Source organism: Rhinoderma darwinii, chromosome 4 (genome assembly GCF_050947455.1).
Source record: "Rhinoderma darwinii isolate aRhiDar2 chromosome 4, aRhiDar2.hap1, whole genome shotgun sequence".
NCBI classification, from domain to species: domain Eukaryota; kingdom Metazoa; phylum Chordata; class Amphibia; order Anura; family Rhinodermatidae; genus Rhinoderma; species Rhinoderma darwinii.
In genome coordinates, this window is record NC_134690.1 from 268,046,732 (window position 1) to 268,070,766 (window position 24,035).

General features: G+C 45.1%; 1 protein-coding gene across 1 annotated transcript in view; it reads left to right on the forward strand.

The window, feature by feature from the left end:
• The first annotated feature begins 9,098 nt into the window (after positions 1-9,098).
• LOC142760528 (uncharacterized) overlaps positions 9,099-24,035 on the forward strand; it is a 99,280-nt gene continuing 84,343 nt past the window's right edge. The window contains exon 1 of the mRNA XM_075863725.1: positions 9,099-9,177. Coding sequence (XP_075719840.1) covers positions 9,099-9,177 — 79 coding nt within the window. The remainder of the gene's footprint in view (positions 9,178-24,035) is intronic.

Genomic DNA, 24,035 nt, shown 5'->3' on the forward strand with positions numbered 1-24,035 from the left:
TTAGAGACACAACTAAAAGAAAAAAGTGAGGCAACCGTAGAGAAAGACAGCCAAATAATCATGCTACAGTCTCAACTAGCTGAAAGAGAGAAATATTATGCATCTGTTGACAAGGTTTTTATACAGTTATATATGGAAATAACTGAATATAAGAAAAAAGCAGCATCTACTGATGTGACTATTGCTGACCTGAAAAGCGAGCTAGGTAAAAGGGATGAGACTATCAGTGATCTGCAAATGACTATAGGTGAGTTATAACGTCAACAATATTTGCCCACAAAACAAATTTGTGTTTTGAGTGCAAACAGGGGGACTGAGGAGACTGCACCTATGGCTACTGCAGACTATACAAGGTCTGACCCAAAGGACTGCTTGTAATGCTGACACAATTATTGCTGGTGACACAGTTGGTGGATTGGGGGGGACGTGGAGAATTTTCAGGCCACCTCCAACTCACAAATGTGCCACAGTAGTACTGGAGAATTGCAATCTTTCCATAACATGGAGAGGATGCAATTTCTGATGATGATATACAAACTGATTCCTAGATATGAACCAAACGTAGATCCCTTCACTTCCTGTGACATTTTTGAGGGACAGTGTAAGACATTTTCTGTCCCTCAGAAATATTGCATGGAACTGTTTAAACTATGGTTACCTACACATCTTCATCAAAGATATGAGGTCATAGGGAAAACTGCCCCCAGGAATGGCCTATTTCATGATGAAGAAGACAGATTTTCAATCATCATGATATTGGTAACAAGGCATTCAGACGTCACCCCGGAAGTCCTAAGTAATTTCAGGCCTACCATCCATGATGAGCCCTTGTCTCTATGTGGGAGGTTTGAAGCTATGTATAGGAAAGTGACTAAGGATCATAGTATGGGAGTCCCACAAGGAATGGTACGCATGTTTGGGGAAAAGTTTCCATATCTTGACATCACAATTCATTTGGACGCGGCTAAAGCGCCATCACTCATTGAAGCAGCATTAGTGAAAGAGCAGTTAAGGCAGGATTTGCTGAAGAAAAGAAAGTCCATAAATATCAGGAGACAGGTAGCAGCTAATAGCAAACTGCAACATGACCATGTGCTACAGGATAAGGCTTCTAGCCAAATACCCTTGTATCCTAATGCATCCAAATTTGGGAAGTGGGGCAATGTCCGATGCTTCCATTGCCTACAATTTGGGCATATAAAGAGATTCTGTGAATGAAGAGTTCACAAGAATCATGTGAGCTTAGATAATAATGGTTTCACAATGAAATCTAATTATGTTAGGTGGGCAAGTACTCCAACACAGACACAGAGAGCACATGTGAGCACAAAGGCTACAGATAAAGTTGGGCTGGTACAAGACACTGGTACAACAGATGCACATATTGGGATACTGGTACAGTAAGACTTGTGCTTGGGGATCCCTAAACACCTGGCTCTAATATGTAATCTTCAGTGATACCCCATATAACATTGGCCACAATTTATTATTCATGTAAACCTAAATAACTCTCAGTTTGTGGTGGTAAGACATGATCACCAGCAAAGGGGGGGGGGGGGGGATTTGGTTTACTGTTACAGAACCTCTTTGTTGTATTGTTTTTCTTAGCAGAATGTAAATATATTACAGTCCTGTTGTTTGCCCAGACGATGGGGGTTGTCTACACAAGAGATATCTAGAGTTGCCTTGGCTTTTATGTCGTTTTTACTGTAGAAGCCATTCTCTTCACAGGTGTGCCCCTCAGGGGGTAAGGCCATGCAGCTTTCACAGACATTGTGACTCTTGATTTCCCAGATACAACAGCAGTGGCAATGCTACTGGCCTAACTAGTTTATGCACATTCATTGTAGTACAATTTTGTTATACTGGCAAACATAGCATGAAAACCCTTACTTTACACACACATTTGGTGTTTTCTGTGAAAGGTATGCTCCTGAATATCAATCTTTGACTTGTTAAAATGCAAAGTATTTTTATTATTTTGTTTGTCTCTTGGCATCCAATGACAATAGTGGTGTTGATGGTAGTGCACAGAACTCCAAGCACTATAAGTTCTTGTAGAATTGGGCTGTTCGGTTCATGCTGGGAGTGCTAAAATGTTAATAACACCCTCAGAGCATTAAAGAATGTTAGGCAAATGCATAGATAGTACCTAAAAGACAAGAGTATGATGCAGAACACACCTCTAGCAGCAGAACTGCATGTGATACAGGCTGCAGTCTTGACGATGGTGGTGTTGGATCTTTATACGTGTTTTCCAAGATGTATTGCTTGTTGTCCTGTGTCTCTTACTTAGGTAAACCCTGTATGTAAGCGGATGGTCAGGACAACAAATGCCGACCAACTGTGTAACCGGTCCAACGAAATGTAGCGGATAGCTCCACTAGGACCCATGGAGGCGTGTGGTGCGATTTGGGCGCAAGCCTACAAAGTCTGCGGCGCAGCCAATAGGCCGTGGAGCATAGCTCTCTCTATTGGGGATTCTGTGAGGGAGTGGATAGCCGCACTGTGAACCACAGAGGCGCATTGAAGGAACAACGACCGCCCGGTCGGACGCAGGTCTTTGCCGCAGCTGGTCCAAGGGGGAACTCCAGAGGAGTCATGATCCCAAGCCTCCGTTCATACTGTAACTACTGAGGGTGCCAAGTGTTGTAGTCTGTTATAGATACCGTCCACAGGGGGAGCATCAAATCTCCTGATGGATTCTAATCATGTAAATGACAGATAACTGAGACAACAATGACAGGTGAAAGAAAGTATGGACAACATGCAGAGATGAAATGTCTTGAACCTTGTGTTTGGCACTAACTGCAGCTATTGAGGAGACCTCCTCCGAGGAGCATACTGTTCTCTTAATATAATTTCAGGTACAGAAATGCACAAAGAAACAATGAATGCCTTGGACGGTAAAAGTGACCTAACATCTGCCCAAACAACCCATTTCTGATGGACTCCAAGATGGGGTGACAACCAGAACTGATGATGCCCAAGAAGATGAACCAACAGATTAGCCAGAGAGGCAAAATGAATAAACTTATACTAAGTATTATGTGCTTGCAAGAACAAATGGACGGCCTCTAAGATACATGTTCTTGTGGACAATCTTCTTTCTCACATCCAAGGGAGAAGAAGTGATTTTTATTTTTCCACTGTGGACTTCCTAGGTTTTTTTTCCTGCTGTATGCGAATTACACATGTTTTTGCAATGAAATGTAAGCACCCCACACACAAAAGACCAGACTTCCAACATAATGTGTCGGTATACCGACAACAGGGGGAATGTTACAGGAGAATATTGTTCCCATCCAGACACTCTGCCATATGACCACATTAAATATACCTGGTAAATAGATATAGTATATACTGATATTATTCAGTGGTGTTCACCCATTGAGGTGGCAGTATGCTCAGAAGCCATTTGGTCATAGATTCTTATCTACAGCCTTATTAGCATTACAATGGACCTCAGTACAGGAAGGAGCCATTGTAAACTGGATGTAGAGACAGCTGAGCATACTGGGATTAGATTTACCTATACTGTACAGATGCACATTGGAAGGTGTATGGGTGGTCATAAGGCAATGGAATGGGTGGGTTCAACTCAGGGATAGGAACATATAGGCCATGGGACGCTCTTGGTGCTGGCTCTTTCCTGCCAGCCCTGGACGATCAGCACTTAAAAAGGCTCTGTCACCAGATTATCAAATCCCTATCTCCTATTGAATGTGATGGGCGCTGCAATGTAGATAACAGCAAAGTTTTGTTTTTTTTGAAAAACGATCATTTTTGCCCAAGTTATGAGCAATTTTATATTTATGCAAATGAGCTTTTCAATGGACAACTGGGCGTGTTTTCTCGTTTTACCAACTGGGCGTGTATTGTGTTTTTACCAACTGGGCATGTATTGTGTTTTTACCAACTGGGCGTTGTGAATAGAAGTGTATGACGCTGACAAATCAGCATCATACACTTCTCATCGTTCCCACCCAGCTTCTTTCACTAAAGACACACAGCGTGAATTCACCCACAGGTCCTTCAACCTTGGCGTCGGACAGAGAAGATACATCAGCTCCAGGCGTACAGTTGAATTTGCAGCAGCATCACCATGTGCAGGTAAGCATAGCAAACTCCCTAGAGACGAGCATATTAATCTTTTGGACGCCTGGAGCCGATGTATCTTCTTTGTCCGACGACAAGGTATAAGGACCTGGGGGTGAAGTCACGCTGTGTGTCTTTAGTGAAAGAAGCTGGGTGGGAACTATGAGAAGTGTATGATGCTGATTTGTCAGCGTCATACACTTCTATTCACAACGCCCAGTTGGTAAAAACACAATACACGCCCAGTTGGTAAAAACACAATACACGCCCAGTTGGTAAAATGAGAAAAAAACACACCCAGTTGTCCATTGAAAAGCTCATTTGCATAAATATAAAATTGCTCATAACTTGGGCAAAAATTATCGTTTTTAAAAAAACAACAACTTTGCTGTTATCTACATTGCAGCGCCCATCACATTCAGATAAGGAGATAGGGATTTGATAATCTGGTGACAGAGCCTCTTTAACATCAGGAGCAAGCTAAGTTATATTATATGTGTGCTTTATATGTGTGCTTTCTGTGTATGTATATAAGTATAATTATATTACAGCAGACTTTATATGTGTACATAGAGATATTCTAGGAATCTTATGTGGATTATAGATGAGTAGATATATATATGCACTTTAAGCATGAGTGTCTATATGTACATGTACTAATGGTCAGCCGCTGTATGTGGCTTTGGTTATAGTTGTAGTACAAGGAGACCGTATAAGGTTGGGACCTGGATTTATATTATATATACATACACATTACTAGTCACATGTGCAAAGTGTCCAAGGAAGGTAGGAACAGAGGCAGCTGTGTGTGGTTGTGTTGTCTATGTAATGTACTGTATCTTCATGTAGTGTATATTGGTTTGTCACGTCTATGTTATGAGTTAAGTATTTTTATTTATTTAAGTATCTGCGAGGGTTGTATGTTACTCCTGTGGTGTGTGAAGGACTGCGGACTATATAGGAAACAGAGGTAACGGACTAGGAACGGAGAAAGGGGAGATAATACAGATAGTCAATTGCCCCCTTTTACAGTACCTGTCAAATGTTTTAGAACACCTACATTTTTCCAGTTCTTATTGATATTTACACAGTTTAATGTCTCAAATGTACTTTGAAATAAAAGCATAGAAGAAATAAACAAGTTCAGATTAATAAAAATAATGGATTAATTTTGTGTCAACAAGTTAAAGATTTTTGATTATTCAAAGTAGCCACCTCTAGCTGATCTAACAGCTTTACACACTTGAGGCGTTCATTCTACAATTGCATTCAGATATTGTTCAGAAATTTCATCCCAACATTGTTTCAGAAGTTCCCACAAATGTGCTGCACTTGTAGGTTGCTTTGCTTTCACCCTACTGTCCGTTTCATCCCAAACAAGCTCAATGGGTTTTAATTCTGGAGACTGTGCAGGCCATTGCCTTCTTTGAGGCCTACTGGCTTTTTCTTGTCCTCTTAGGTTGTTCTGACAACCTAGAAGTATGTTTTGGATCATTGTCTTGTTGTAATATGAACCCCTAACCAAGTAGGCGTACACCAGAGAGTATTGCATGGTGCATCAAAATGCTATGGTAACCCTTTTTGTCCAGTGTGCCAGTAGCCCTGTGCAAGTTGCCAAATCTGGATCCAGCGAAAGAGCCCCAGACCATCACGCTTCCTCCTCCATGTTTGACATTTTGTGTCGTACACTGAGGAAGCCTCCTTTAACATACTCGATGACATACAAAAACTCTGCATGATGTACCAAAGATGTCAAATTTTCATTCATCAGTCCATAAAGACCTTCTTCCACTCTTCAGTAGTCCACTGGAGGTGCTGCTTGGCCCAGGCAAGTTTTTTTTTAAAATAATATTTTGCAATCATAGCATTGGCTTTCTTACTGATTCTCGACCTGTCAAACCTGCAGATAGAAGTCTTCTCTTCACAGTTGAAATGTAAACTTGTTTATTTTTTGCTGCATTAAGCAGGGCTTGAAGATTTTGTGCTGTGAGGCGCCGATCACGCAAACCGTTAAATCTCAAAAACTTGTCATCTGATTTTGTAGTGGCCTTTGGTCTACCAGATGTCTTCCTGTCAAAGTTTCCACCAATTTCCCGGTGCCTTTTGCGAGCTGTCAGCTCTGGTCCCCTCCTGACAGCCACGAGTTGGCAAGCGCCGCAGACTCCTCAGGAGACGCCAGCGCTCGCGTCCACTCACCTCAGCCAGATCCCGTAGGGTGCGCGCGCACGCTCGTGCCCGCTCTTAAAGGGGCAGCGCACGCACTGGACCTTGTGACGAACTTTGACCCGTGAGTACCCTGGACTATAAGAGGGTTCCAGCCCACTGCTTCGATGCCTGAGCGTTGTTGTTGTTCCCTAGTTTGTCTATGTGATGGCCTCCTAGTGTGTTACCTGTTCCTGTACCTGTTCCAGTTTCTGTTCCTAGCATTCCATACCACCCTGGTCGAGCACTATGCTGTGCCAAAGTCGTGTCGTGCTGTATCCCACGTCTGACCTGCTTCACCTCGCCTGACGTCTACCTGCTGCCTAGTCCCAGCCAGGCCTGCCCTGCTGCTGTCTGAGCTGCCACAGGTACCCTATACGTACTATAGACTTTCACCTGCGCCCTGTTGGCCAGCTGCCTTACCGCCAAGGCGGTATGGCCCAGTGGGTCCACAGACCCTTCGTGACAGTACACTCAGGCCATGGACCCCGCTGGCCGATTCAAGACATGACGACGTCACAGGAGATGCGAGTGGATGTGCTGGACCTCTGGTCCCGACAGGACCATCTCCTCCAGGCGTTAAACATCCTTGCACGTCGGCAGGACGCACAAGCTGCTGTTCCTCCTACTACACCTCCTGGCAGTGTTGATCCTCAGACTACACCTCTTGGCAGTGTTGACCTGCGTGTTTCTTTGCCACTTCCTGACCGCTATGATGGAGAAGCAAGTACCTGTCGTGGATTTCTTAATGAAAGCCAGATCCACTTCAGCCTGTATAGTAGAACATTTTCGTCTGATGGCGCAAGGGTCGCTTTCATCATTTCTCTCCTCTCCGGCAAGGCTCTAGCATGGGCGAACCCTATCTTGGAGAGACAAGGTCTAGAGACCCGTGACTTCCAAGCCTTCCTCTGGACTTTTCGCATGGTATTTGAGGAGCCTGGACGAGTCTCATCTGCAGCGGCATCTTTGATTAACCTACGCCAAGGAGACACCTCCGTGAGAGAGTACGCCATCCACTTCCGCACCCTGGCAGGAGAGCTGTCATGGAACATTCTGGCATGGACTGTCTGTTAAAATTAAAGAGACTCTGTCACCACATTATAAGTGCCCTATCTCCTGCATAAGGAGATCGGCGCTGTAATGTAGGTGACAGTAATGCTTTTTATTTAAAAAAACTATCTTTTTTCACAACGTTAGGAGCGATTTTGGTTTATGCTAATGAGCTTTCTTAATGCCCAAGTGGGCGTACTTTTACTTTCGACCAAGTGGGCGTTGTACAGAGGAGTGTATGACGCTGACCAATTGGCATCATGCACTCCTCTCCATTCATTTACACTGCACTAGCGATATAGATATATCACTATGTGCAGCTACATAAACAAGCCCTAACATTACTACAGTGTCCTGATAATGAATACACATGAAATCCAGCCTGGACGTCATGTGTACTCAGAATCCTGACACTTCTGACTCTTTTTTTGTGAGATTCCAGCAAGTGAAACCAAATCTCGTTTAGCTCCGTGATCTCGCGAGATTTAGTTTCCAATATGCTTTATATGTGTTCTTTCTGTGTATGTATATAAGTATAATTATATTACAGCAGACTTTATATGTGTACATAGAGATATTCTAGGAATCTTATGTGGATTATAGATGAGTAGATATATATATGCACTTTAAGCATGAGTGTCTATATGTACATGTACTAATGGTCAGCCGCTGTATGTGGCTTTGGTTATAGTTGTAGTACAAGGAGACCGTATAAGGTTGGGACCTGGATTTATATTATATATACATACACATTACTAGTCACATGTGCAAAGTGTCCAAGGAAGGTAGGAACAGAGGCAGCTCTGTGTGGTTGTGTTGTCTATGTAATGTACTGTATCTTCATGTAGTGTATATTGGTTTGTCACGTCTATGTTATGAGTTAAGTATTTTTATTTATTTAAGTATCTGCGAGGGTTGTATGTTACTCCTGTGGTGTGTGAAGGACTGCGGACTATATAGGAAACAGAGGTAACGGACTAGGAACGGAGAAAGGGGAGATAATACAGATAGTCAATTGCCCCCTTTTACAGTACCTGTCAAATGTTTTAGAACACCTACATTTTTCCAGTTCTTATTGATATTTACACAGTTTAATGTCTCAAATGTACTTTGAAATAAAAGCATAGAAGAAATAAACAAGTTCAGATTAATAAAAATAATGGATTAATTTTGTGTCAACAAGTTAAAGATTTTTGATTATTCAAAGTAGCCACCTCTAGCTAATCTAACAGCTTTACACACTTGAGGCGTTCATTCTACAATTGCATTCAGATATTGTTCAGAAATTTCATCCCAACATTGTTTCAGAAGTTCCCACAAATGTGCTGCACTTGTAGGCTGCTTTGCTTTCACCCTACTGTCCGTTTCATCCCAAACAAGCTCAATGGGTTTTAATTCTGGAGACTGTGCAGGCCATTCCCTTCTTTGAGGCCTACTGGCTTCTTCTTGTCCTCTTAGGTTGTTCTGACAACCTAGAAGTATGTTTTGGATCATTGTCTTGTTGTAATATGAACCCCTAACCAAGTAGGCGTACACCAGAGAGTATTGCATGGTGCATCAAAATGCTATGGTAACCCTTTTTGTCCAGTGTGCCAGTAGCCCTGTGCAAGTTGCCAAATCTGGATCCAGCGAAAGAGCCCCAGACCATCACGCTTCCTCCTCCATGTTTGACATTTTGTGTCGTACACTGAGGAAGCCTCCTTTAACATACTCGATGACATACAAAAACTCTGCATGATGTACCAAAGATGTCAAATTTTCATTCATCAGTCCATAAAGACCTTCTTCCACTCTTCAGTAGTCCACTGGAGGTGCTGCTTGGCCCAGGCAAGTTTTTTTTTAAAATAATATTTTGCAATCATAGCATTGGCTTTCTTACTGATTCTCGACCTGTCAAACCTGCAGATAGAAGTCTTCTCTTCACAGTTGAAATGTAAACTTGTTTATTTTTTGCTGCATTAAGCAGGGCTTGAAGATTTTGTGCTGTGAGGCGCCGATCACGCAAACCGTTAAATCTCAAAAACTTGTCATCTGATTTTGTAGTGGCCTTTGGTCTACCAGATGTCTTCCTGTCAAAGTTTCCACCAATTTCCCGGTGCCTTTTGCGAGCTGTCAGCTCTGGTCCCCTCCTGACAGCCACGAGTTGGCAAGCGCCGCAGACTCCTCAGGAGACGCCAGCGCTCGCGTCCACTCACCTCAGCCAGATCCCGTAGGGTGCGCGCGCACGCTCGTGCCCGCTCTTAAAGGGGCAGCGCACGCACTGGACCTTGTGACGAACTTTGACCCGTGAGTACCCTGGACTATAAGAGGGTTCCAGCCCACTGCTTCGATGCCTGAGCGTTGTTGTTGTTCCCTAGTTTGTCTATGTGATGGCCTCCTAGTGTGTTACCTGTTCCTGTACCTGTTCCAGTTTCTGTTCCTAGCATTCCATACCACCCTGGTCGAGCACTATGCTGTGCCAAAGTCGTGTCGTGCTGTATCCCACGTCTGACCTGCTTCACCTCGCCTGACGTCTACCTGCTGCCTAGTCCCAGCCAGGCCTGCCCTGCTGCTGTCTGAGCTGCCACAGGTACCCTATACGTACTATAGACTTTCACCTGCGCCCTGTTGGCCAGCTGCCTTACCGCCAAGGCGGTATGGCCCAGTGGGTCCACAGACCCTTCGTGACAGTACACTCAGGCCATGGACCCCGCTGGCCGATTCAAGACATGACGACGTCACAGGAGATGCGAGTGGATGTGCTGGACCTCTGGTCCCGACAGGACCATCTCCTCCAGGCGTTAAACATCCTTGCACGTCGGCAGGACGCACAAGCTGCTGTTCCTCCTACTACACCTCCTGGCAGTGTTGATCCTCAGACTACACCTCTTGGCAGTGTTGACCTGCGTGTTTCTTTGCCACTTCCTGACCGCTATGATGGAGAAGCAAGTACCTGTCGTGGATTTCTTAATGAAAGCCAGATCCACTTCAGCCTGTATAGTAGAACATTTTCGTCTGATGGCGCAAGGGTCGCTTTCATCATTTCTCTCCTCTCCGGCAAGGCTCTAGCATGGGCGAACCCTATCTTGGAGAGACAAGGTCTAGAGACCCGTGACTTCCAAGCCTTCCTCTGGACTTTTCGCATGGTATTTGAGGAGCCTGGACGAGTCTCATCTGCAGCGGCATCTTTGATTAACCTACGCCAAGGAGACACCTCCGTGAGAGAGTACGCCATCCACTTCCGCACCCTGGCAGGAGAGCTGTCATGGAACATTCTGGCATGGACTGTCTGTTAAAATTAAAGAGACTCTGTCACCACATTATAAGTGCCCTATCTCCTGCATAAGGAGATCGGCGCTGTAATGTAGGTGACAGTAATGCTTTTTATTTAAAAAAACTATCTTTTTTCACAACGTTAGGAGCGATTTTGGTTTATGCTAATGAGCTTTCTTAATGCCCAAGTGGGCGTACTTTTACTTTCGACCAAGTGGGCGTTGTACAGAGGAGTGTATGACGCTGACCAATCGGCATCATGCACTCCTCTCCATTCATTTACACTGCACTAGCGATATAGATATATCACTATGTGCAGCTACATAAACAAGCCCTAACATTACTACAGTGTCCTGATAATGAATACACATGAAATCCAGCCTGGACGTCATGTGTACTCAGAATCCTGACACTTCTGACTCTTTTTTTGTGAGATTCCAGCAAGTGAAACCAAATCTCGTTTAGCTCCGTGATCTCGCGAGATTTGGTTTCCATTGCTGGAATCTCACAAAAAAAGAGTCAGAAGTGTCAGGATTCTGAGTACACATGACGTCCAGGCTGGATGGTCATGTGTATTCATTATCAGGACACTGTAGTAATGTTAGGGTTTGTGTATGTAGCTGCACATAGTGATATATCTATATCGCTAGTGCAGTGTAAATGAATGGAGAGGAGTGCATGATGCCGATTGGTCAGCGTCATGCACTCCTCTGTACAACGCCCACTTGGTCGAAAGTAAAAGTACGCCCACTTGGGCATTAAGAAACTCATTAGCATAAACCAAAATCGCTCCTAACGTTGTGAAAAAATATCACCTACATTACAGCGCCGATCTCCTTATGTAGGAGACAGGGCACTTATAATGTGGTGACAGTCTCTTTAAGGACAAACTTACCGCCCAAGATCTGCCGCCTACCCTAGACAACGTCATCATCTTGTCTGCCTGGATTGATATACGGATCCGAGAACGCCTCCAAGAGGTTCGACGAGAGGGAGCCCTTGCCAGTTTGGCTCCTACTTTGCAGCTACCCCTGCTGTCCTGAGATGTCAATCCTCCTAAGGAGTCTGTGATAATGGAACAGTGTAAGCTATCCACCCAGGAGAGGCAACGCAGACGCACATCTGGACTCTGTCTTTATTGCGGCCTCGGTGGCCATCTTGTGCGCCTGTGTCCCCAAAGATCCCAAAACCTAGGGTTGCTAGGAGTGACAACATTGGGTAAGAATGGACTTCCATCTAGTTAGTCCATACCTGTGACCATTGTGTCAAGCGAGAAAACGCATCAGGTTTCTGCGTATCTAGACTCTGGATCCCCTGCTAATTTCATCCGTAGAGACCTGGTGGATCTTCTGCAATTACCCACCACCCCTCTGGAGAACTCGTTGACAGTTGCTTCAGTGAATGGACTACCTCTGCCAGACCCAGTTATAGCTGTGACCAAGCCGCTGAGGCTCCAAGTGGGAGCCCTTCACTCCGAACTTCTGCCTTTCTATGTGCTACCCAAAGCTGTTAATCCTGTGTTGCTGGGCCTGCCTTGGCTCCGACTGCATGCCCCAGTTCTGGACTGGAATTCTGTAGAGGTTCTCCAGTGGGGCCCTGTGTGTCAAGGTCGTTGCCTGGTGCAGATTCGGCCGGCTCAGCCTTCGCTGCCTCGTCATTGGCAGGATTGCCGAGTCATTATGCAGCATTTTCGGATGTCTTCAGCAAGAGGGAGCTGGAGACATTGCCTCCACATCGGGCATATGACTTTCCTATCGCCCATTCCTGGTGCATCCCTTCCCCGTGGTAGGGTATATTCTCTCTCTTTGACAGAGACTATGTCCATGTCCGCCTATGTGAAAGAGAACTTGGAGAGAGGCTTCATACGAAAGTCTTCCTCCCCGGCAGGAGCCGGGTTCTTCTTTGTCAAAAAGAAAGATGGCTCTCTTCGTCCTTGTATCGACTACAGAGGTCTCAATCAGATCACGGTGCAGAATAAATATCTGTTGCCACAGATCTCTGAACTGTTTGATCGTATACGTGGTGCCAAGATTTTTTCTAAACTAGACCTGCGTGGGGCTTACAACCTAGTACGGATTCACCAGGGTGATGAATGGAAGACGGCATTTAACACCCGTGATGGACACTATGAGAATCTAGTAATTCCCTTCGGCCTGTGTAATGCTCCCGCGGTCTTCCAGGAGTTTGTGAATTACATTTTCCATGACCTCCTCTATGTTTGTGTAGTAGTCTACCTTGATGACATCTTATACTATACCTAAATGGAGAACACCAAGAAAATCCCTTGAAAATTCATTGTGGATATACATTCCAATTAGTATATGATGTCCATAGGGAACTGGGCTCAAAGCCCATATTAGACATGGTGGTAACGGTGAAACCCGCTAATTTGAAACAAAACCTAAATATTGGAGTCTGACACACCAAATATGAAAAAAACAATGTAAATTTATTCAATCACTTAAAATAAACAAAACACATAAAAACATAGAGATAATTGCCACAGTGCGGATAGACAACCAGATAATACAGTACAAAAGATGACGCTGTATAACCAAAAAGGGACAAGACTGTAGCACATTACACCTATGTATATATATTTAACATAGCATAAGGGGTGAGAGAAACCCCACTTAACCCTTTAAGTAAAGACTATATTTAAGAGGTGATTACAGCAGCCAAATGTACACTACCGTTCAAAAGTTTGGGGTCACCCAGACAATTTCGTGTTTTCCATGAAAACTCACACTTATATTTATCAAATGAGTTGCAAAATGACTAGAAAATATAGTCAAGACATTGACAAGGTTAGAAATAATGATTTTTATTTCAAATAATAATTTTCTCCTTCAAACTTTGCTTTCATCAAAGAATGCTCCATTTGCAGCAATTACAGCATTGCAGACCTTTGGCATTCTAGCTGTTAATTTGCTGAGGTAATCGGGAGAAATTTCAACCCATGCTTCCAGAAGCCCCTCCCACAAGTTGGATTGGCCTGATGGGCACTTCTTGCGTACCAGGTGTGCTTTGTGTCATTGTCCTGTTGTAAGATGAAATTGGCTCCAATCAAGCGCTGTCCACAGGGTATGGCATGGCGTTGCAAAATGGAGTGATAGCCTTCCTTATTCAAAATCCCTTTTACCTTGTACAAATCTCCCACTTTACCAGCACCAAAGCAACCCCAGAACATCACATTACCTCCACCATGCTTGATAGATGGCGTCATGCCCTATTCCAGCATCTTTTCAGTTGTTCTGCATCTCACAAATGTTCTTCTGTGTGATCCAAACACCTCAAACTTCGATTCGTCTGTCCATAACACTTTTTTCCAATCTTCCTCTGTCCAATGTCTGTGTGCTTTTGCCTATATTAATCTTTTCCTTTTATTAGCCAGTCTCAGATATGGCTTTTTTTTTGCCACTCTGCCCTGAAGGTCAGCATCCCGGAGTCGCCTCTTCACTGTAGACGTTGACACTGGTGTTTTGCAAGTACTATTTAAAGAAGCTGCCAGTTGAGGACCTGTGAGGCGTCTATTTCTCAAACTAGAGACTCTAATGTACTTGTCTTGTTGCTCAGTTGTGCAGCGGGGCCTCCCACTTCTCTTATTACTCTGGTTAGAGCCTGTTTGTGCTGTCCTCTGAAGGGAGTAGTACACACCTTTGTAGGAAATCTTCAGTTTCTTGGCAATTTCTTGCATGGAATAGCCTTCATTTCTAAGAACAAGAATAGACTGTCGAGTTTCACATAAAAAAGCTCTCTTTTTCTAGCCATTTGGAGAGTTTAATCGAACCCACAAATGTAATGCTCCAGATTCTCAACTAGCTTAAAGGAAGGTCAGTTTTATAGCTCCTCTAAACAGTAAAACTGTTTACAGCGGTGCTAACATAATTGCACAAGGGTTTTCAAGTGTTTTCTAATCATCCATTAGCCTTCTAACACAGTTAGCAAACACATTGTACCATTAGAACACTGGAGTGATGGTTGCTGGAAATGGGCCTCTATACACCTATGTAAATATTGCATTAAAAACCAGACGTTTGCAGCTAGAATAGTCATTTACCACATTAACAATGTATAGAGTGTATTTATGATTAATTTAATGTTATCTTCATTGAAAAAAACTGTGCTTTTTTTTCAAAAATAAGGAAATTTCTAAATGACCCTAAACTTTTGAACGGTAGTGTATATAAACATGTGGTGATTCAATGATGGATGCAACAATAATATATTCGCCCTGTATGGCCTCTACATGATGCAGATGAGACCTTGCCCATAATGGGAATAAATAAATTTAGCAAAGGTGTATACACACCATATATACAAAAGCTGTTGCAATGTTTTGTTTATTTTAAGTGATTCGATAAATTTACATTGTTTTATTTCATATTTGGTATGTCAGACTCCAATCTTTAGGTTTTGCTTGATGACATCTTGATTTTTTTTATCCAGATCCTATGACGCACCAGAGACATGTCCGTCAAGTTCTGCTACGGTTAAGGGAGAATCTTTTATACGCCAAGCTGAGGAAGTGCATGTCTGACAAAGATGCTCTACCCTTCCTGGGCTACATCGTCTCGAATTGAAGTCTCAAGATGGATCCTGAGAAGGTAAAGTCTGTTCTGGAATGGCCATGTCCTCAAGGCTTGAGGGCCATACAGCGCTTTCTGGGATTCGCTAATTTTTACAGGCAGTTTATTCCAAACTTCTCCTCACTGACTTCTCCCATCTCTAACCTTACTAAGAAGGGTATGAACGCCAAGGTGTCCAATAGCCTGAACAGTGCCTTCACGTCAGCCTCTATCCTCCATCATCCGGATGTCTCTCGACAGTTTTCGTTGAAGGTGGACGCATCCTCTGTCGGTGCTGGTGCACTCCTGTTCCAGAAAGGTCCCAAGGGCAAGTCAAGGGTATGTGGATATTTTTCTAAGCTCTTCTCTTCCGCAGAACGCAACTAGTTGATCGGGGATCGGGAGTTACTGGCCATCAAATTGGCTCTGGAAGAATGGAGACATCTATTAGAGGGCGCAGCTCATCCGATCCTGATTTTTACAGACCACATATATCTGACCTACCTCCAGACGGCCCAATGGCTAAACCCTCGTCAGGCCAGGTGGTCACTGATTTTTACAAGGTTCCAGTTTGAGCTCCATTATCGCCCGGCCGACAAGAATGTGAGGGCCGATGCCTTGTCCAGGTCTTTCGAGATGGAAGACACCATAGAGAATCCACAGAACATTATTGTTCCATCTTGCTGTAATGTCGGGGTAGGGAGACAGACAGGTGAGCCCTAATCTACCCGCCACTCAGTCCCTGCCTACTTGCACGGCCCGTCCTAGGCGACGGCGTACAACTTGGTGACGGTCCCTACGCTCAATATGTGCACGACAGACAAACAGACAAGGGTACACAGAAGCTAAGGGAAATGGGGCAGTTGCACACGGCAACACTGTGAGCAAAAAGAGTAGTGAACGAGCCGAGTCAAACCAGGAGTGTACGTGGTACCAAACGCAGAGCAGGAGAGTAGTCAGTAAAGCCAGGGTCAATATGAAGCAGAGGTCAATGGAATAGCAGGAACAGCAGAGCCAGGAAGCAAGAGAATCACAGGCAAAGGAGAAGCAGAAAATGAAGGTATAAGTAGACCAAGGGTGGGAGCTAGGACCGTCTGTCCAGGCTGTGATAAATTCTCCCACTCCTCAGCCTACCAGCCTAAGTGGTAGCAGAACGAGTCACTCTAGCAGACCTAGGAACAGATGCAGGCTGATTAACCACGGGCGTTGACACAGAAGCTGTGTCTGGCAAATCCTTTACAGTACCCCCCCCTTTTATGAGGGGCCACTGGACCCTTCCTAGGTGGACCTGGCTTGTTGGGGAACCGAAGATGGAACTTCCTAAGCAATAACCCGGAGTGAACATCCCGGGCGGGTACCCAAGTCCTCTCCTCAAGTCCGTATCCTCTCCAATGGACCAGGTACTGGAGGGAGCCTTGGACCATCCTGCTGTCCACAATCTTGGCCACCTCGAATTCTACCCCTTCAGGGGTGAGAACAAGGACCGGAGGTTTCCTCGAGGTAGCCATGGATGGGGAGCAGCGTTTCAGGAGGGAGGCATGGAACACGTTGTGTATTTAAAAAGACGGGGGTAACTCCAGCCGGAAGGAGACAGGGTTAAGGACCTCACTGACCTTGTACGGTCCTATATACTGGGGAGCAAATTTTTTGGACGGAACTTTAAGGCACAAATTTTTTGAAGACAGCCACACCAGATCCCCGACCACAAACAAGGGGTTAGTAGAATGTCTTTTATCTACCTGAGTCTTTTGTATGCTCTGGGACGCCTCAAGGTTCTTCTGAACCTGGGTCCAGACTGTGTACAGTTCCCGATGAACAAGATCTACCTCGGAATGGTTGGACCCACCAGGAGAAACGGAGGAGAACCGTGGGTTAAACCCAAAATTACAGAAAAAGGGGGAGACCCCTGACGAGTTACTGACCCGGTTATTAAGGGAAAATTCGGCGAGGGGAATGAAGGAGACCCAATCATCTTGACAGTCAGAGATAAAACACCTTAAATATTGTTCTAGAGACTGATTAGTCCTCTCAGTTTGGCCATTACTTTCAGGATGGAAGGCCGAGGAGAACGACAGATCAATCTCCAGCTTCTTACAGAAAGCTCTCCAAAACAATGAAAAAAATTGTACCCCTCTGTCAGAAACAATATTGACAGGAACCCCATGGAGACACAGGATGTGTTTGACAAACAAGGTAGCTAACATTTTGGCATTGGGTAGTTTCTTAAGGGGCACAAAGTGGCACATCTTACTGAAGCCGTCTACTACAACCCACACCACCGACTTGCCTTGGGAAGGAGGCAGATCGGTGATAAAATCCATGGAGATATGGGTCCAAGGTCTCTGGGGATTGGGCAAAGAACATAGTAAGCCTGCTGGTCGGGACCTGGGAGTCTTGGACTTAGCAAAAATTTCACAAGCGGCGACGTAGGCCTTAACGTCTTTAAGCAACCCAGGCCACCAATAGGTTCTAGAAATGAGGTGCTTGGTACCCAGGATGCCTTTATGGCCAGATAGTGCAGAGTCGTGATTCTCCCTGAGTACCCTTAGCCGGAATTGCAGGGGAACAAACAGCTTGTTCTCAGGAAGATTCTCGGGAGCTGAACCTTGATCAGCCACAATTTCGGAGACTAAGTCAGAATCAACAGAGGATATGATTATACCTGGGGGCAAAACACCAGCAGGATCCTCCTCCAGAGGAGTGCTTTCCATGAAGCTACGCGACAGTGCATCAGCTTTAATATTTTTAGACCCAGCCCTATAGGTGACCACAAAGTTGAATCTAGTAAAAAACAATGCCCATCGAGCTTGTCTCGGGTTTAGCCTCCGGGCAGATTCTAGGAAAACCATATTCTTGTGGTCGGTAAGGACCGTTGCCTGGTGCCTAGCCCCCTCCAGGAAGTGACGCCACTCTTCAAATGCCCATTTAATGGCTAAGAGTTCGCGGTTGCCAACGTCATAGTTACTCTCAGTGGAGGAGAACTTCCTGGAGAAATAGGCACAGGGACGGAGATGGGTGAGAGACCTAGTACCCTGGGACAATACAGCACCCACTCCCACCTCGGAGGCGTCAACCTCCACGATGAATGGCTCCATCTGGTTAGGCTGAATCAGCACTGGGGCAGAGATAAAGCTATTCTTAAGGATCTCAAAAGCCTGGACCGCCTCCGGAAGCCAGTGGAGGAGATCAGTACCCTTGTGAGTAAGGTCCGTAAGAGGCTAAGCGATGACCGAGAAGTTAGCAATAAATCTCCTGTAATAATTAGAAAACCCCAGGAAGCACTGTAAAGCCTTCAGGGAGGCAGGTTGGACCCATTCAGCCACAGCCTGAACCTTGGCAGGGTCCATGCGGAATTCGTTAGGAGTGAGGATTTGACCCAAAAATTGTATCTCCTGCACCTCAAACACACATTTTTCGGTTTTAGCAAAGAGATTGTTTTCCCCGAAGGGCCTGGAGCACCTTCCTGACATGCTCAATGTGGGGGGACCAGTCCTTGGAAAACACAAGTATATCATCAAGGTACACTACAAGAAATACCCCCAGGTAGTCTCTTAAAATCTCATTTATGAAATTCTGGAAGACCGCGGGAGCATTACACAACCCAAAGGGCATGACGAGGTATTCGAAATGACCTTCGGGCGTGTTAAACGCAGTCTTCCACTCATCCCCTTCTCTGATTTGGATAAGGTTATAAGACCCCCGAAGATCAAACTTAGAGAACCATTGGGCCCCCTGAACCTGATTGAAGAGATCAGGAATCAGGGGATATTGGTTCCTTACAGTGACCTTATTCAAGTTTCGGTAATCGATGCACGGCCTAAGACCACCATCCTTCTTCCCTACGAAGAAGAAGCCTGCACGTACCGGAGAAGTAGAGGGGCGAATGTAACCCTTGGCCAGGCTTTCCTGGATATATTCTCTCATGACTTCACGTTCGGGACAAGAGAGATTAAATATCCTACCTTTAGGGAGCTTAGCTCCTGGTACCAAATCATAGCGCAATCGTACTCTCTATGAGGAGGTAACTCTTCGGAGGCTTTTTTAGAAAAAACATCAGCGAAGTCCTGAATAAACTCAGGTAGAGTGTTCACCTCCTCAGTGAGAGAAACCAAATTAATGGAAAAACAGGACATCATGCATTCATTACCCCATTTAGTAAGATCCCCAGTATTCCAGTTAAACGTGGGATTATGCATCTGCAACCAAGGAAGGCCTAAAACCAAATCGGACGATAATCCCTGCATCACCAACACAGAACACTGCTCCAAATGAATGGAGCCAACAATGAGTTCAAAAACAGGGGTATGCTGCGTAAAATAACCATTAGCAAGTGGAGTGGAGTCGATACCCACTACCGGGACAGGTTTAGGCAAATCAATTAATGGCATAGCTAGACACATAGCAAACTCCACAGACATAATATTAGCAGAAGACCCTGAATCCACGAAGGCACTGCCGGTGGCAGACCTACCATCAAACGATACCTGAAAGGGAAGCAAGACCTTATTATGTTTCATATTTACGGGAAATACCTGTGCGCCCAAGCGACCTCCCCGATGGTCACTTAGGCGCGAAAGTTTTCCGGCTGGAGTATTCTTACGCCTAGGACAGTCGTTCACTTGATGCTTGTCATCCCCACAGTAGAAGCAGAGACCATTCTTCCTGCGGAGCTCTCTACGTTGTTGGGGAGACACGGAGGCCCCGATTTGCATTGGTTCATCTGAGTTTTCCGTGAAAGAACGAAGCAACGGAACCTCAGGAGCCAACATAAGGGAGCCAGAGGAGAAGGCACAAAAACGTTTAAGTCGTCGTTCCCTGAGACGTCGGTCAAGACGTACCGCTAAAGCCATAACCTGATCTAGAGAGTCAGAAGAGGGATAACTAACTAACTAACAGGTCTTTCAGGGCATTCGACAGACCCAATCTAAACTGGCACCTCAAGGCAGGGTCATTCCACCGAGACGCTACACACCACTTCCTAAAGTCAGAACAGTGCTCCTCAACGGGTCTCTTACCCTGACGTAAGGTCACCAGCTGACTCTCGGCAAAGGCAGTCTTGTCAGTCTTGTCATAGATGAGCCCGAGAGCAGAAATAAAAAGTCAACAGAAGAAAGTTCAGGGGCGTCAGGAGCCAAGGAGAAGGCCCATTCCTTGAGGCCGTCCTGGAGCCGGGACATAATTATACCCACTCGCTGGCTCTCAGAACCTGAGGAGTGGGGCTTTAAACGGAAATAGAGCCTACAACTCTCCCGAAAGGAGAAAAAAGTCTTCCGGTCCCCTGAGAACCGGTCAGGCAACTTGAGGTGGGGTTCAAGAGGTGAGGTGGAGGGCACCACCTGGGTCGCATCACGCTGCTTGGACCTGTAGGGAGAGACCCTGCATTTGCTGAGCCAGGGCCTCAAGGGGGTCCATAGTTGTGTCAGGGACCAGGTTAGAAAAGGTATGGGGCCTGTGATTATGTAATGTCGGGGTAGAGAGACAGACAGGTGAGCCCTAATCTACCCGCCACTCATTCCCTGCCTACTTGCACGGCCCGTTCTAGGCGACGGCGTGCAGCTGGGCGACGGTCCCTACGCTCAATATGTGCACAACAGACAAACAGACAAGGGTACACAGAAGCTAAGGGAAATGTTGCAGTTGCCCACGGCAACACCGTGAGCAACAAGAGTAGTGGACGAGCCGAGTCAAACCAGGAGTGTACGTGGTACCAAACGCAGAGCAGGAGAGTAGTCAGTAAAGCCAGGGTCAATATGAAGCAGAGGTCAATGGAATAGCAGGAACAGCAGAGCCAGGAAGCAAGAGAATCACAGGCAAAGGACAAGCAGCATATGAAGTTATAAGTACACCAAGGGCGGGAGCTAGGACCATCTGGCCAGGCTGTGATAGGTTCTCCCACTCCTCAGCCTACCAGCCTAAGTGGTAGCAGAACGAGTCACTCTAGTAGACCTAGGGAACAGATGTGACCCTGCTGTATATATCTCCGTGTATGATGTATCCCATCTTTTTTTCCATTATATGTTATTGGTGATTATATTTAATAAAGAATTTTTGTACTTTTGTATATCATTCAGTATACTATTTCTTTAAGGGCTATGTCCCTTCATGGTTCGTTTTTAGGTTGTCTACTTGCAATAAGGGACCCCAACATACGCCATTTCTTGGTATGAGGTTTTGTTTATGTTGTCCAGGAACAGATGCAGGCTGATTAACCACGGCCGTTGATACAGAAGCTGTGTCTGGCAAATCCTTTACACTTGCATTGTCTCTGTCAATCCCCTGCAAGTTGGGGACATTCCTCCAGGGAGGACTTCTGTGCACCTGGCTGATCGTGGAGCTGGGGACACTCCTCTAGACTGGCAGGTCACGCGGGGATCCGTAAGACCTGGGATCTGATTGCTCGTCATTTCTGGTGGCTCACACTGCCCAAGGACATTATGGACTTAGTTTCTTCCTGTTCTGTATGTGCAGCCAACAAGGCCGCTCACTCCAGACCTGCTGGTCTGCTTCAGCCATTCCCTTTGCCCAATTCTCCCTGGCAGCATATAGCTATGGACTTTATTACTGATCTGCCTCTCTCTGCTGGATGCAGTGCTGTCTGGGTGATGATGTACCGATTTTCTAAGATGGCCCACTTCGTTCCTCTGACCGGTCTTCCTTCTGCTCCTCAGCTGGCCAAGCTGTTCATCCAGCACATCTTCCGCCTGCACGGCTTGCCGCAGCATATTGTGTCTGATCGGGGAGTTCCGTTTACCTTGAGGTTCTGGAGAGCCCTCTGCGGACTCCTCGGTGTGAAATTGGACTTTTATTCAGCCTACCATCCTCAGTCCAATGGTCAGGGCGAGAGGATCAATCAGATTTTAGAGAACTACCTACGCCACTTCATTTCCAAGCAGCATGATGACTGGGTGCAGTTGCTCCCATGGGCAGAATTCTCCTACAATAATCACACCAGTGAGTCTACAAGGAATACACTGTTCTTCATTGTTTACGGCCAGCACCCATGAATTCCTCTCCCGGTACCCAATTCTTCAGAGGTTCCAGCGGCTGACTCCACCTTTAGAGACTTCCTACAGATCTAGCAGCAAACTCGATCCTCCATCCTGATGGCAGTCGACCGCATGAAACGGAAGGCTAACACAAGGAGAAGAGAACCTCCTCAGTTTCTTCCTGGCACGAGGGTCTGGCTGTCTTCTAGGAATATCCGACTAAGGGTGCCATCATGCAAATTTGTTCCCAGGTTCCTCGGACCCTTCGAGATCCTGCAGAAGGTCAACCCTGTCGCCTATAAGCTTCGGCTGCCTCCTACCCTCAAGATCCCCAACTCCTTCCATGTCTCCCTCCTGAAGCCGGTGGTCCTGAACCGCTACACCAAGACTCCTAGCCCTGCGGTCACCCCCAGGGGCCCTTCAGACACCTTTGAGGTTCAAGAGCCACTTTAACAGCATCCGAGTGGCACCTGATCATTTTCAGGGACCCATTCACTTTAGTGGGTGAATCCGGTCCGTGAAAACTGACCCGATTTCTGATCCGTAGAAATATAGGACATGTCCCCTGATCTTACAAGCAATCAAAGCACTATACTCTAACCCCTCAGCGAGGGTACTCACAAATGGAATGTTATCAAAACCATTTGACATATCCAATGGCACAAGACAAGGATGCCCTCTTTCCCCTTTAATATTTGTATTAGTAATAGAACCCTTTGCAGAACTCATAAGATCACACACTCAAATACAAGGTGTACAAATTAATAATTCTACTCAGAAAATTGGCTTATTTGCAGATGACATTATAATAGCCTTGAGAAATCCATTATCTTCCCTTCAAACTGTATCAGAAACAATCAAGATATTTAACTCCATCTCTTACTACAAAGTCAATGATAATAAATCATCACTTCTAGGTTTAAACATACAACCACAAATGAAGGACATTATAACCCATTCCTTTCCATTTAAATGGCACGATCAATCGATCCCATATCTAGTTATAGAACTAACCTCGTCAATCAAGGCCTTGATTGATAATAACTTTAAGCCTCTAATTGTTCAACTTCAGAAAGATTTAGATCATATGAGTAAATCTGAACCATCCAGGTGTGGTAGAATTGCGTTATATAAAATGATGACCTTACCTGTTAAACTATATAAATTACGAACAATTCCCATTCTTATCCCCCTCCAGATAATAAACCAACTACATAAACAAATGTCTAACTTTATCTGGTCGGGCAAAAAACCAAGGATAGCTTTAAAAACGATGTCACAACATAAATCTGATGGAGGTTTTAGTGTTCCGAATCTGAAGCTATATCACCATGCTGCCATACTAGACCAACTCAAAGAATGGTGGCTCCCTCATTCTGATAAGAAATGGGTAGACATAGAAAAAGCTTCCCTAGGAGTAGATAACTTAAAAAATATATTGTACTCAAAAGCCATTAAATATAGGCCAGAACACGGCTCCACATCTACAGTACATGCTACTTTACAAATTTGGAACAATTTTACTAAAAATAAACATCTTGATATGCCTACCAAAATAGAGAAAATCCCATTCCAAATCTTGAATGACTTTCTTCCAGATCTAGACATAAACAGCTGGATAAACGCAGGCGTAACATATATAGATGATCTATATGTGGAAAATAATCTCTGTTGCTTCTCTGACTTATCATTCAGATACAAACTAGATAAAACTCAATTCTACAAATTTCTGCAGATAAGAACGATTATGAGAGAAATTCCATATCCATTACTCTCCCTACCTATGCCAGCTTCTACATACTTAAAGAGGCTCTGTCACCAGATTTTGCAACCCCTATCTGCTATTGCAGCAGATAGGCGCTGCAATGTAGATTACAGT